Below are 15,670 nucleotides of genomic sequence, written 5' to 3'. Positions count from 1 at the left end.
TCTGTAGCTGTCACTACCCTTTCTTTCAAAGGCCGTAGTTTCCAAAACTTAAACATATAATTGAGTCTAGCTTTTTTATCCAAACTGAAAATCTCTGCCTTTCACTGGAGTGTAAATCACTGACATTTTGTGGTAGGCAGAATTCTAAAATGACCCCAATGACTCATACCCCGTATAATCCCTTCTCCTCTGAGTGTGAGAGGAATCTGTAAATACAGTGGGATTATCACTGACATGATTAGGCTATACTGTAAGACACAGCTGACTTCAAGAAAGGGAGATTATACTCAGTGAGCCTAACCTAATCAGGTGATCCCTTAAAACAGATGAGATTCTTCCTAGTGAGAGAGACTCTCCATTGCTGGATTTGAAGACAGAGGGAGTCACATGACAAGGAATGACGATGGCCTGTGAAGCTGAGAGCTGCCCCAAGCTGACAGCCAGCAAGGAAACAGGGACCTCAGCCGTACAACAGTAAGGAGCTGAATTCAGCCAATAACTGAGTGAGCTAGAAAGCAGATTTTTCCCTAGAGCCTCCAGAAAGGGATGTAACCCATCTGACACCCTAATTTCAGCCTCTGAGACCTAGGCTGAGAACCCAGCCATGCCGTGCTCAAGACTTCAGACATAGAGAACTCTGAGCTAATAAACAGATGTTGTTTTAAGCCACTAGGTTGGCAGTAATTTGTTATATATTAATAGAAAACAAATAAACATTTAATGTAATTATCAACACAGTACATTTAAATCATATACCTCTTGAATTTTGACTTGTTCCATCTATTCTTTGTTCCTTTCCCTGCCTTCTTTTGAACTGAGTTTTTTAATGATTCCATTTTATCTTCACTACTGGCTTATTTAATTATACCTCTGTTACACTTTTTTTTAGTGGTTGCTCAAGGATTTACAATGTATATTTTAAACTTATAACAGTCTACTTTTTTTTTTTAGTTTTTATTTTATTTATTTGACTGCATTGGGTCTTCGTTGCTGCGCGCAGGCTTTCCCTAGTTGCAGCGAGTGGGGGCTACTCTTCGCTGCGGTGTGCAGGCTTCTCATTGCGGTGGCTTCTCTTGTTGCAGAGCACGGGCTCTAGGCACGTGGGCTTCAGTAGTTGTGGCGCATGGGCTCAGTAGTTGTGGCTCGTGGGCTCTAGAGTGCAGCCTCAGTAGTTGTGGCACATGGGCTCAGTTGCTCCATGGCATGTGGGATCTTCCCGGACCAGGGCTTGAACCCGTGTCCCCTACATTGACAGGTGGATTCTTAACCACTGTGCCACCAGGAAAGTCCCTAACAATCTACTTTTAAAAAGTATTATATAACTTCACATATAGAACCTTATAATACTATGTTTCCATTTCTGCCTTTCCATGTTGTGTAATATTGTTACAATATAGTTTATTTTAAAAATATCATAAACCCATAATACATTGTTACTGTTTTTCCTTTACATAATGATAAATTAAAATTAGAAAAAAATATTTTATGTATAGCTATATTGTTTATATCCCAAGGCTCTTCATTTCTTTTTGTAGATGCAGTTTTCTACCTGGTATCATATTCTTCTACCTGAAGAGTTTCCTTTAATATTTCTTGTTATACAAATGTGCTGACTGAACTTTCTCAGATTTTGTCTGAAAAAAGTCTTGATTTTGCCTTCATTTTTGAAAGATGTCTTTGCTGGATATTAGATTTTCCCCCCTTTGAATACTATAAAGATTTCCCTTCATTACCTTCTGGCTTGCAGCAAAATTCTGTCAGAAAGTCTCTGTCCTTATCTTTGGCCCTCTATATGTATGTTTTGTTTTGCTCTGGTTGCCTTCAAGATATTCTCTTTACCTTTGGTTTTCATCAGTTTGGCTTTGATGTATCTGTATTTTTTATTTATCAGGTTTGGAGTTCTTTGAGAATCTTGGATCTGTGGTTTATTCTCTTTCAGTAATTTTGAAATAGTTTTGGTCATTATCTGTTCAGAAATTTCTTTTTCCCTGTTCTTACTCCTTTCATGTGTTGGGGCTCCAATCACATATAAATTGAATCAGGGGTCAGCATACCAAACTCTGAAGATCTGTTTTTATAAATAAATTTCTTTGAGAAACAGCCATGCCCATTCATTTGCAAACTGTCTATGGCTACTTTTGCACTATAATAGCAGGGTTGAGTAACTGTGAGAGATTGTATGGCTCACGTGCCTAAAATATTTACTATCTGGACCTTTAAGAAAATGCCAACCCCTGAGTTAGATCACTTAATAGGTTCCCCCAGCTCTTGAATGTTTTGTCCTCCACTCCTACTCTTTTTTCTCTTTGTGTTTTAATTTGGGTAATTTCAATTGATCTATCTTCACATTCACAAAAGGTTTCCTTTGTTAATATGTCCACTGAAGGAACTGTTCACCTCTTATCATATTTTTCATATTTAGCATTCCCATTTTATTTTTTCATAGCTTCCTTCTCTCTGCTGAAAATCCCTATTTGTTCACATATATTGTCCATCTTTTCCACTAGATTCTTTAACATATTAATCATAGTTCTTTTAATGTCTCTTTCTGAGAGGGCTAACATCCAGGCCATCTCTGTGTCTAATTCCATTGAATGCTTTATCACTTGACAATGGGTCATTTCATTTTGATATTTTTTTGTATCTTATAATTTTTAATTTAATGTTAGATGTTTTATGTGGAAGAACAGAAGAGACCAAGGTAAAGGGGATTTACTTCTAGAAATGGACACAATTCTTCTGTTAGGCCATTAATGCAGTGCGATGAGTCCAGCTAGTCAGTAGTTGAGCTGGATTTGGCTTTTGTTGCTATAGTTAATTTCAGTGCACCATAAACTGTAAATTCTTTCACCAGTGGGATGCTGCTACCTTGTTCCTAGTGAGAATAATATACTGTATATTTATGCCCTACCTTATTCACAGAGGATTTGGGAAAGAAATTACAATACTGGCTTGTGGTCCAATAATATTCTATTTTCACGCTATTTATCACACTGTGAATGGCAATTATTCAGAATATATGGACAGTGTTCTTAACTAATCTACTTAACCAAAGTAAACATTCCACCCCACACATCTCTCTACTATCTGGAAAATTAAAATAAAGGTAAAATTTTTCAGTTACCTGCATAAATTATTTGAATAGGGCCAAAAGCAGACAAAACACTAATAACAAAAAGTGCAGAAGCATACAACAACAAAAAAACACTATGTAGTTATAGTATCAAACTTCGGTGTGCATCAGAATTCTGTAAAGCTTGTTAAAAAAACAGATGCCCAAGACACAACCCAAATCTATGAGTCATAATCCACCAGGGTAGGAATCAGGCAGCTGCGTTTTTAACAAGATCCCTCAGTGATCCTAATGCACATCAAGTTTTGGGAATCCAATATTAACAGTAATAACAGAATCACATTGATAAAATTAGCCATGATATTCTTAACAAGCCACAGTAAAGCCTAAAAACATACTTTCTTATTTGCTTTGCAAAGAAAGTGCTTTTAAAAAGAAAATAAGATAATACTTACTTTTATGAGCTTCAGCATTTGCAACATAGATGAACCCATCAACAACTTCACACACCTTCTGAATTTGTGGAATTACACTGTACCGGCTTCCTTGTTGATCATCCCCTTCATTCTGTATACTGAACATCTTGTTAACTGCACTTGTATGTTCTTCTCTTGCTCTATCTCTTTCCTTTCTATAAGAAAAATGTAAATATAGAACATAAACAGACACTAAACAGACTTCACCCCCCTAAAATATTCCATTACTGATGTCTCAGATTGGTTGCCAAGTAGGCAGCCTTACCTTGTAGTTGAATATAATATTAGGATGTTGAATTTATGTTGGTTGCTCAACTGAAAACTGACTCCTGATCCAATACCTAAAGGAGAAAATTACAGTTATCAAAACAAGTCATTAATAAAGACAGCAAAAGATGAGAATGAAAAAAATTACTTGGTATAAATAAAAAGTAAATGAAAAACTATGACAAGTTATATATATAGCTTTGGAATAAAATGAAATGTTTGTGTTGAAGAAAAGATGCCGTATGCAATTTTCATTCACATGGTAATAAACTATGGATATAGAAGAAAAAACTGCTAGGCTTTAACATTCCTTTTTATACCATCATCACCATCATCATTAACTTTATCATCATCCTCTCAGTAGCAGCTGCATCGTAACAGCTACTACTATTTATCCTCAAGACTAAGGCTTAGTTTCACTTCTTTTATGTTTCTCATTAATCTTATACTCCACGTACACATTCAGCCAAATGGCTTTTTTTCCCCACTCTGAGAAGCTGTTTTTAAATTCATGGCACCTTAGAAAACTGAGGAAATATGGCAGACACTGAAATTTGGAATTAGACTTGGGCTAGAATCCTGAATTTGCCACATATGCCCATGTTTCTCTGAGCCTGTTTTGACATCAAAATATAGAAATAATACACACTTTTTAGGGTTATTGTAAGCATTAAATGAGATCACATATGTAAAACACCTATGGAGTGACTGGTAAGTAACAGGTGCTAAACACTAGCTTCTTACTATTTTATATCTAAATCATTCAACATTGTCATTCGTCCTTCTTTCTTAACTCCTTCCCTCCTTTGGCTGTGTTAACACTACGGGGCTGATTCTCCTCTTCCCTCCTGGAAAGATCCTTCTCCTCTTCCTTGGCTTTACCTCTTTTTGCTATATAAATGTCCTCTTAGATCTGTCTACTTCTCTCCATCCTCACCCCCACCTTTTAGTCTAAATTATTATCATCTCTCACCTGGGCTTCTGTAATCATTTCTAACTAGCCTCCTAAATCCACTTCTGCCCCCTACTATCCATTCTTCTGACAGCAGCTGGAGAGATTGCTTTAAAATGCTTTTAATTACATCTCTTCCCTTCAAAGCCCCTGCTCTTCAGATAAACAAAATTTTAATATAATCTGGCCTCTACTTACCTCATTAGGACAACTCCATCTTTCATATCCTTAATCCCTGCATTATAACCACTCTAGGTATTTAAAGCAGCTATGCCGTGCCATCTTATGTCACCATTCTGGGCAACACATATATAGAGATCTTGGTGGCTAGGACTGCAAGCATCCCAGGCAAAGTGGCCCTAGTCCTCCCACCACCAGGGGCCTCCCCAGAGAGATCACAGAAACAAATTCTACCATGTGTCTGATCTTTGTTTTCATCAGTTTAACTTCCAGAAATTACCCTCTCAACACATCTAACCTCGGCCCAGTATGATTCTCATGTTGTTTTGCCCCACCTTGCCAATGATTCATCCCTCCACTCTTCCCTGACCTTGCAGGGTCTGAGGCACAATTAGATGGGCAATTTCAAACAATCACTCCAGCTGCTGTCTGGAGAATGAAATTGCCATTTCACAATCCGCGAATTTCCCCATATCCCGAACCTCTTCTTGAAGGGTTCCTTCCACCTCATGGCCCTACCTGAAAATAGCCTGTCCCTAGGTGCTGCTTCTCTTAACAGTGGGCTCTCAAGTAACAAAGTTACCTATTCTCTCACATCTCAGGGTAAAGAGATGAGGTGAATGGTCTCTTTACTCCTCAATGCCATGTCTTAACCGTTACTCACCAACCCTCTTGAAAAAACTCCATCTCTCAGAGACACGCACACCATTTAGCTGTAATACCATCTCCCCGTCCTTAACCTTGTAACTCATGAATCTCCTTTTGATAATCCCTTCCTCCAGACATTCACTGACGATTTCAGCACCTGGCTCACAATATTCCTCTCTATCCTCAGAAACTTCCAAGTCCATGTGGACTTCATATGATTCCCAAATCTTCATTTCTAGCCCAGATCTTTCTCTTGAGATATGGATGCATAAAGTAATCCATAAAGTCATTCATTCATTCACTCATCAAATATATATTGAATGCCTACTATGTGCCTGGCACCACAGCTAAGAATAAAGCTGACAAGATTGCTGCCCTAACGGAGCTTCCATTCAAGCGGCTAGCTTATAGCAGGCATCTCTACTTGTATCTAAAGTTTCTCTTCCTCCTGTGTTTCCTTAACCTAGTGAATGGCACCATCATCCAATATGAAAATCAGACCAAAAACCAGGAATTATCCTTATTACTGCTAACACACATTGAGTCAATTCTATATCCTTCATATTTTTATCACAATATTGTAGTGGTTTCTTATCCCTTCTAATCAATTCTCCACTCAGGAGCCAGAGTGATCTATCCAAAATGCCATCTTGATCATCTTACTTCTCTGCTTAAAATCCTTCAACAAATGCTTGACATACAAGCGTCTTCTCACCTGGCCCCACTCTGGACACACAGAGCTACTTCAAGTGTGTCATGCACACTCAGAACTTTGGGATTTTAGAAATGTAGTTCTCACTGCTTAGAATATTTTACCCTTTTTTTGATGGCCTACCCCTACTTATCCTATTGACTCATGTAAGGCATCATGTTCAGTGCAGAGCCTTCTCTGACCCTTACCTTTCTACACAGGAGCTAATTACACCACATTCTAATCACCTGTATACATGTCTCTGCCCTCGTCTAGACCAAGTACCTTTCAGGGCAAACAGGAGATTTTTTATGTTGTTTGTTTTAAATCTCTGCATCTTTAGTATCTAATAGGTACTCTCAATAAATGAATAAGTAAAGCACAAGCTAGTTTACACTGTTATGCATGTTTGTTATATATCCTGCTTACCAAACTAACTACATAGCTGTTGTTGCTATTGTTTTTCATAGAAATAAAGGTAAGGTGATAATTTAGCTCTTTTTTGAAATTCCAATATATATCAAAGTACTTTGCATATAGTAGGTTCTGAATGGTTTTTGCTGTTAACATTCTTTTAAAATATGGTAAATGTACAAATATAACTTTTTTTTAATAACATCTTTATTGGAGTATAATTGCTTTACAGTAGTGTGTTAGTTTCTGCTTTATAGCAAACAAATATAACATTTTGACAACATACAATTTGCTTTCACATAATCTCATATTCTGGATTGAGAAAGTAAGAGAAAGCTTACCTCTTATAAAAAGTAAATTAATTCTTTCAGTCCATAGAGACCTGAGGGCTCCCATGCACCAAATTAGTATATTTCATTACAACAAAGAGTTAATTAATTTAAAAACTAATTTCTTTCTATTTAACATTAGAGTCAAGCTCAAAGTGTTTGAATTATTATGTACTGTAGATTAACATGAAAATTACCATCAATCTGCCTCTGAGGCAAACCAGCTGTTGGGCAAAGCTCCTCGGAAGACATCAAGCTCAACACCAAAGATGTATTTAGTTCTTCCAAACCTGGTCCAAACATGGCAAATCGTGGTTCATTCTGAATGATCAATGAGTGTAAAAATGAGGTGACAGCTCCATACATAGGACGGCTAGATTTTGAGGATCTTCTTGTATATGGACAGCACATTTTATAGCTGTATAAAATTGGCACAATTAGAAAATTAACACAAACACTTACTTAGCCAGTTATTCATTCAACAATATATAATGTATTGAGAACTTGCTAGACAAAAGGGATATAATGATTATACAGTCCCAATCCTCATGGAGGGCAGTGGAGGACAGGCACCATTATAATATGTATGCCGAGTTCCATGACAGAAAGAAGCACAAGATGCTATGGGAGTAGTAGTGGTCTAGTAGCTGAGGAGGTCTTCCCTGGGAATCGGTTACTTACTTTCTAATTTTTCATTTAGATTCTCTCATGAAACACTTGGTCTAACACGTGTTTCAATGCTTAAAATTCACTACATAAAGCACTGATTCTTAACCTGGGGAGATTTTGCACCCCCAGGGAACATTTCTTAATGTCTAGAGTCCAGGGATGCTGTTAAACATCCTACAATGCACACACAAGACAGTTCCCATAACATCTGCTCCAAAATGTCAATAGTGCCAAGACTGAGAAACACTGTACTAAACATAAACTACATAGATAGTATAAATGTCCCTAGAGATAAAAAAAGAAAAAAAAATTACTAAAGCTACCAATATAACCAAATTTCTTAGGGTACTTCTATTAACAGTAACAGTTCAATAAGTATTAATTACAGGGCAGCTCAAATGTTCCATATAGGTAACCTGGCAAACTAAGAATCATGTGAAAGAAACAACTCAACTTTTTCAATAGCTATAAATTTCTAAACTAGCAATTCAACATGTTATCAAAAATTAAAACAAAGTTACTCAAATCAAAATAAAACCTAAAGCCCTTTAAATCGAGCTGGTTAAGACAATAACTAACGTTACAAGACAATCACCTTTACTTAGGAACCTTGTAATTCAAGAAGGAAAAAAAAAAATCAACTTTGCAGCTAGGTAGATCTGGCCAAGCCTCACCACTTTAATTAGTCATATAAGCCACTTATAGTCTAAACTTCAGTTTTTTCATCTGCATTATTTGAGCAATAACAATCAATCCAGGGTTGTAAGGATAAGAAATAATTAATATGATCACAAATGGTCGTTATTACGATTATTACTATCCCTAGGAAAACGTGGTTCCACAGCGCACAGAAACACTTGATGTTATGGTTGGCTGTGGGACAACGAAGAGGTAACACTAGCAAGTGAGAGTACAGTAGCACTTGTTAAAATTACATACATGCGTATTTTAATCAAGTAGTCTCACAAGACTTGATGTAATGGCATCTGTATTGGAATAAGGAAAGAGTCTGAATAACTTAAAATATGAAAAAAAGTCCCACATGTAGCTATTAAATCTACCACAGGAAAACAATTCTTACCTAACGCACAAATATTCTTTAAATTTTACTTACAATGCCTTAAATTTGGGGCTCTTAATAAAGCAGGTTATATCCAGAACTAACGACATTACAGTCCCTTACAAATTATACGACCTTAGACAAATCCATAACCATGCAGAACCTTCATTCCACATCCATAACACAAGGAAAATACCTTCTTATTGTGTGAGAATTAAATAAGTAAACATACATAAAACATCCATCCTAGAATCCAATACACTATAGTTGCTCAATAAAATTAATTCTCTCAAATACATGATATTCGAAAATGTCAATGCGTTTGGGTGATAACAAAATCTTATTTCCCAGAAACTTAAGAATGGTTTTCTTCCATGCAAAAGAACTCCTGTCTGAACTCTGGCCTTTCCTTCTCTGGATATGGAAAAGTATTTATTTTAACAAAATGACAAGTGTTCTAAAGATAATGAAAATTTTAAGAAGTGTTTTACTTCTTGCCATATAAACTATCTATAATTATTCAAATACTCTACTTAGGTACAACAGGGAAATAACAAAATGTGAAAGCTGAAACGGTTCTATGAAGGAAGTTATTTTACCTAACCCCCAATTTTACAAAAGGACAACTCAGACTCAAAATTCATGCAACAAATTAGTAGGAGGGCCAAGACTAATTTAGACTACTGACTTGTAATATAGTTAAATTTAATATCTTCTTTTTAATTCGTAAAACTAGATACTTACACTGCCATGTAGTCAAAAAATGCACCATCAGTGACCTCAGATATAGGCTTTTTTAAGATTTCTAGATCTGGAAGAGACTTCCAGTCAACAGAAGACCAAGAAGGAAGATCCCGCAACAGAAAATATCTCCACAGAATTGCATCTCGTACAGTTTCATTCCAATAATGACTTGTACTTCCCAACTGACATAGATCATGAGGTGAAAGAAATGACAAAATATATAGCTGTACATCAATCTGAAACAGAGGGAAGCAGCAAGTACGTTAAAGGGATGAATAATTTATCTTGGTAAAAAATTTTTTTTAAATAATACATTACAGGGACTTTTTAAAATAATAAATTACAGGGACTTCCTGGTGGCGCAGTGGTTAAGAATCCACCTGCCAATGCAGGGGACACAGGTTCGAGCCCTGGTCTGGGAAGATCCCACATGCCGCGGAGCAATTAAGCCCGAGCGCCGCAACTACTAAGCCTGCGCTCTAGAGCCTGCGAGCCACAACTACTGAAGCCGGCACTCCTAGAGCCCGTGCTCCGCAACAAGAGAAGCCACCGCAATGAGAAGCCCGCGCACCTCAACGAAGAGTAGCCCCTGCTCTCGGCAAATAGAGAAAGCCCACGCGCAGCAACGAAGACCCAACGCAGCCAAAAATAAATAAATTTATAAAAAATAAATAAATAATAAATTACAAAATAACAAATAATTATACTAGGAAACCAAAGGTCAACTGAACAGTGTATCATTTTAATAATTAAATCTATCATGACAAATTACAAAATTAACAGTTTTTGTACTAAATAACAAAAAATCAACTTAACAGTCTTTTTTTTTTGCAGCAGCAGCAGCAGCATGTGGAACTTCCCTGACCACGGATGGAACCCGTGCCCCCTGCAGTGGAAGCGAAGAGTCTTAACCACTGGACCACCAGGGAATTCAACAGTCATTATTTTTAATGATGAAATCTATCATGCTGAAGTTAATTTCCTGTCTCAGGATAGAATCATAATGAACATTTCATTTTTGACACATTGAAACATTCCTGAAATACCTCCCATTGTTCTGGTATTTTTCAAGTAAAATAACCACTTCATTTAATTTTTCCTTATGGATATTCTGCCACACCATTTATTTGAATGACCTGCTTAATGAAATAATTTATTCTTCAAAATAAAATCTTTATCAAGCGGACAAACTTCTGATTTTATCATTACATCAAATCAAAGAGTAAATGTCACCTGCGTTCTTTTGTAAAATCTGTTATTTCAGAGAACCTCTGCAAGGAGAACCATGGAGGCAACCTAAGCCTGCAGTTTTTAATTTCTGATGGACCTCAAGAGTGTCAATAGTCCAGCTGAGATATAGCATTTTAATAATTTCTAAGAAATTCTCCTCTCTCTGTTTTCCTATCTACCTGAAAAGTTTAACAATGAAAAATGTGTGTAATTCTCGTGGCCTGCCGTAACTTGAGGCCCTTGTAATTTAGTCATTTACTTTCCCGCATTTTTTTTTAAGATTTTTTTTTTTTGATGTGGACCATATTTAAAGTCTTTATTGAATTTGTTACCATATTGCTTCTGTTTTATGTTTTGGTTTTTTGGCCAGAGGCATGTGGGATCCTAGCTCCCCACCAGGGATCCACCTGCACCCCCTGCAGTGGAAAGTGAAGTCTTAACCACTGGACCGCCAGGGAAATCCCTAGTCATTTACTTTCAATTGTCAGTTTTGTCACTTGAAATACAGGTAAGATAACAGTCGCAAAATCCTAGGAGAGTGTGTGTTCTGCAGGACCGCCAGGTGTTTCGGTACATGGAGCCTGGGATGAAAGATGCTGAGAACACAAGACACTGGACGCTTTCCATGATTTCCAGAACGTCTGGAATGGTCTCCGCATTTCCTTAACCTGACGTTCAGGGTGACCCAGTCCCTAGGCCTGTTTTGGGGGTAGAAAACCAGAGGGTGACCTGGCTGGTTGACAGGGCACAACCTGCAGGTGAGTTTCGGGGCGACCTTCGGCCCAGCTGCGGGGCACCAGGGGTCACCGCCACGGCGTTTCTGCTCAACTTCTGCCCCCAGGTGACGACACTGCCCGGAATGGCTGCAGGGACGGGGCCAGACACAGGCCGGGCCCAGGGAGGCTTCCCCCCGCCCCGGCCGCCAGAGGCCGCCCCGGCGAGCGCCCCTCCCGGCCCGGCCCGCGGTCCTCCGCGGGTGGCGGCCGACGCTCACCGGCAGCCGCGTTAGCGAGCTGGCCTCCTCGTCCGCCTCCTCCGGGGAGGCCCTCAGAGCCGCCCTCTCCTTGCCCACCGACTGCCAGAAGTTCCTCCAGCCGCTGAGGATAGCAGCCTCCAGGCGGCCCCAGTCGCTGTGGTGAGGCTGAGGGGAGCCGCCTCCAGTGCGCGGCTCGCTTCCCGCCATGGCTGCCGACGCAGCACGTGACGCGCCGCAGGGTGACGCAGACGCGTCCTTCCCCTGCTCCCCGCCCCCCCCGCCTCCGCCCCCTCCCTTCCCCCGCCCCTCGTTGCCGCCCCCATCTCCCCCTCCGCACTCCCAGTGGAGAAGCCTCCAGAGCCGGGGACGGAACGGAGAGATGGACCGATTGAGCGTGGTTCCCAGTTGAGCTTGAGGTTCCCGCCGACAATCACTGCTCCCCTCACTCCACGCCTCAACCTTGGGCGCGCTGACCTCACCCGTTGGTATAAAATCTCTCGCCCTTTGACCCTTTATAACTTCGTTACTTCACCCAAGGTTGGTCCCTCTGTCTGGGACCCATTTCCACTTTGCCTGGGTCTGGGCGACTCTTACTTATGCAAAAGACGGTGGCCCTCTTCCACTATCTGGGGCTTAATATCTCTACGTAATCTGGTTTAAACTGTCAACCAGCAATTGCGTGCAATTTCCAGGGCATGCAGCTATCCGTTCTCTTCGTGAGAATATTCAAAAATGGAAATTTCTAAATTTCGGAATCAGCCTCTGTCCACCATTGTCTTACATCAATTGTCAAAACCTTCTCTCACATATTACCCAAATCACCCATTTAAAAAAATTAATCTATTTTTTGTTGTTGCAACTTTTTCTTTTATTTTAGTTGATTTACAGTGTTGTTAATTTCTGCTAGACAGCAAAGTGATTCAGTTATACATATATACATTCTTTTTTATATTCATTTCTATTATGCTTTATCACAGGCTATTGAATATAGTTCCTGGTGCTGTTCAGTAGGACCTTGTTGTTTATCCATTCTATATATAATAGTTTGCATGTGCTAACCCAGAACTCCCACTCCATCCCTCCCCCGCGCCTTGGCAACCACAAGTCTGTTCTCTATGTCTGTGAGTCTGTTTCTGTTTTGTACATATGTTCATTTGTGTCATATTTTAGATTCCACATATAAGTGGTATCTTTATGGTATTTGTCTTTCCCTGTCTGACTTACTTCACTTAGTATGGTAATCTATAGGTCCATCCATGTTGCTGCAAATGGCATTATTCTTTTTTACAGTTGAGTAATATTTCATTGTATATATGTACCACATCTTATTTATCCATTCATCTGCCAATGGACATTTAGGTTGTTTCCATGTCTTGGCTATTGTGAATAGTGCTACTATGAACATAGGAGTGCAGTATTTTTTGAATTTTAGTTTTGTTCAGATATATATCTAAGAGTGGGAAATTAATCCCATTTTTTAATAGTCTTCAAAATAGAAGACAGGATCAGCAACTTCGTAAAACCATTCAAGTCTTTAAGGATCATGATAGGCTACAGGGAACATATACATAACGTGTGTGTATGTACAAATACTTAAAGACATACATATATTTAACATAATATATATTCACCTCTCTGTCTCTCTCTCCCTATCTGTATCTATATCCATATTTTATCTATATTCCACATAGCAGAGCGCCATAATGCTTAATGGACACAGTGCTTATCGGTTTGTATTTGCACTTCAAAAATAAATCTCTGGGGATCTACATGTCAAATAACAGAAACTCAATAAAGCCCAATAACTGAGGTTCTGTGAGATCTGAATTTAGTTTCATTATTTATCTTGCATGCATGCCATTGCCAGGGGCCAATAAGCAACCCAATTGAAGGCTTAGTTCTGTGAGACTGTCCAGACAAGAAAAAGAGCCATGAATTAATTGGCATTTCTCCTACCTCTCTAGGAACAAGAAAGAACTAACACAAGAAAAAAAAATCAGTTTAAGTATGAAGTACTGAAATGGTTCTAAGCTTTCTTAGAATGACATTTATAAAAGAATGTGTTCAAATATTTTTTTATTATGGAAAAATTTGAATACATATATATATAGGAATATGAGAGTGAATAATAAAATGAAATAAAATGTATTTAGTAGCTAAGATTCTACAGTTACCATTGTTTTTTGTTTACAAGTTGCAAAATGTTGCTTTTCGAATTTTGTAATTCCTTTTATTAGATGAATTAAAGAAAAATTGTCCCTCATCAACCATTTGACTGCCCTCCCCAAGATCTGAATCGGCCTTATCTCTAAGGAGCCCTAGTTCGTTTTAATGGGAAATGGTATTTAGACATTATTTAATGGTCTTCATACTGTTATTTCCCATTCAAATTTAGAATTACAGAATTTTTACTTACCTTATTTAGTTTCATGTCTCTTTTCTCTTACACTGAAAATCCTCATTTCTAATTACATACATTTCTGATTTTCATAGTTATTAACAATATAATTACGGAGGAGTTTGATTTCTTTCCAGTTCCTTTTGCCCTTGGGGATATCCCACTAGGGGTGTGCAAATTTTGTGCTTTAAAGATAACTGACACATTCCTTTGTATTGAAGCCACCAACTGGCTACATAATTACAGCTCATTTGTTTCATTTTGCTTTGGATTTTTAGGGGTTTTCTTTAATTCTGATATAAAAAATACAAAATTCAGCATATATTCAGAGAAGTCTAGTTTCCACCCTGATCCCCTCCAACTGGTTCCTCTGCCCCCATCTCCCACTTCCACCATAGGTAACCATTTTTTTTAAGTTTTTTTTTTTTTTTAATATAAGCAAACGAGATTATACACACACATTTATATTCTTTCTTAAATAAATAGTACTATACACCTTCACCTTGTTTTTCACTTAATATGGCCACTCCATAGCATTTTACAGAAATATTCCTCTTTGGTTTTTAAAGCTACATGCTGCTCAATCATGTGGATTTACCAGTTTAATCTATTTTTAAATAGGGTATCCATAATATTTAGATGACTAATATTAATTAAATGCATCTGACTTGTGAGATAAGAGACCAAAGGTAAGAGGGAGACCAGAAGCCAAGTCAATCAATCAAGCTGATTGGTAAATGTGGAAGTTCATATACAGCAGGTATATATACATTTGGAGTCTGAGGCTGAGAAACTTCTGAAAATTAATTGTAGGTTTTCTGCCAGCCACACTTATTACAAACATTTAAGATGCCTATACAGCCAGTGATTTCTTCTCTCAAAACTGCTTCCCACTTAGAATGGCCACCACCACTTGTACTGAGCAAAGGGCAGTGAGTGCTCACTGGCCAGAACAAGAGTTTGTCACTCAATTATTCTGGTTCATGTAGCATTATGGTATTTTTCAGCATGATGAATGAGGTATCCCAATACATAGAACTGGCCATTAAGGAAAATAATAATAACTCTTTTGAGCTCTTACCATGTGCTAGGCATTGAACTAAGCACTTTGAACATTAACTCATTTATTCAATAACCTGTGAAGTAGATATTATTATTATTCCTGTGTTAAACAATAAAATGCTAAGGCACAGAAAGGTTAAATAATTTATATGGAATCACACAGCTAGCAAACAACAGAGCTGGGATTTAATCAGGCCTCTACCCATATTCCTAACCACTAAACCACCCTGTCTGAAAGTTATCAGGACCAGAAGAAATAATACTGTCAGTATGTTACCAAACCAAACTTGGGTCCATTTGCCCTTATGCAGTAAAGCCAATCTATAGACACTAGGTTGTGGTGAAGCAAAGTGCAGCATCTACCTCAGGCGCCAAACAAGGAGCATGCGCAGCTAATGCTCAAAAGACCCAAATTCTCTGATGGCTTTCAGAGAAAGGTTTTTAAAGACAGGGCGAGGGAGAGGGTTGCAGGGTGCATGGTCAGCTCGTGGACACTCTTGA

General features: G+C 38.3%; 1 protein-coding gene across 5 annotated transcripts in view; it reads right to left on the bottom strand.

Annotated features, from left to right (window-relative positions):
* The window catches only part of FBXO4 (F-box protein 4), a 38,216-nt gene extending 26,293 nt beyond the window's left edge, over positions 1–11,923 (bottom strand). For all 5 annotated transcript variants that reach the window (XR_009007320.1, XR_009007319.1, XM_057541860.1 and 2 more), the window contains exons 1-5: positions 11,728–11,923; positions 9,504–9,739; positions 7,228–7,448; positions 3,815–3,890; positions 3,529–3,704 (exon numbers count right to left, since the gene is read on the bottom strand). Coding sequence is in view for 3 of the 5 variants with exons in the window: in XM_057541860.1 (XP_057397843.1) it covers positions 3,529–3,704; positions 3,815–3,890; positions 7,228–7,448; positions 9,504–9,739; positions 11,728–11,916 (898 nt within the window). In the remaining 2 variants the exon portion in view is untranslated. The remainder of the gene's footprint in view (positions 1–3,528; positions 3,705–3,814; positions 3,891–7,227; positions 7,449–9,503; positions 9,740–11,727) is intronic.
* Between the last annotated feature and the right edge of the window lie 3,747 nt (positions 11,924–15,670).

Source organism: Balaenoptera acutorostrata, chromosome 2, assembly GCF_949987535.1.
Source record: "Balaenoptera acutorostrata chromosome 2, mBalAcu1.1, whole genome shotgun sequence".
NCBI classification, from domain to species: domain Eukaryota; kingdom Metazoa; phylum Chordata; class Mammalia; order Artiodactyla; family Balaenopteridae; genus Balaenoptera; species Balaenoptera acutorostrata.
The sequence above is the reverse complement of the archived record's forward strand: the minus strand, read 5'-3'. Positions and strand labels throughout refer to the sequence as shown.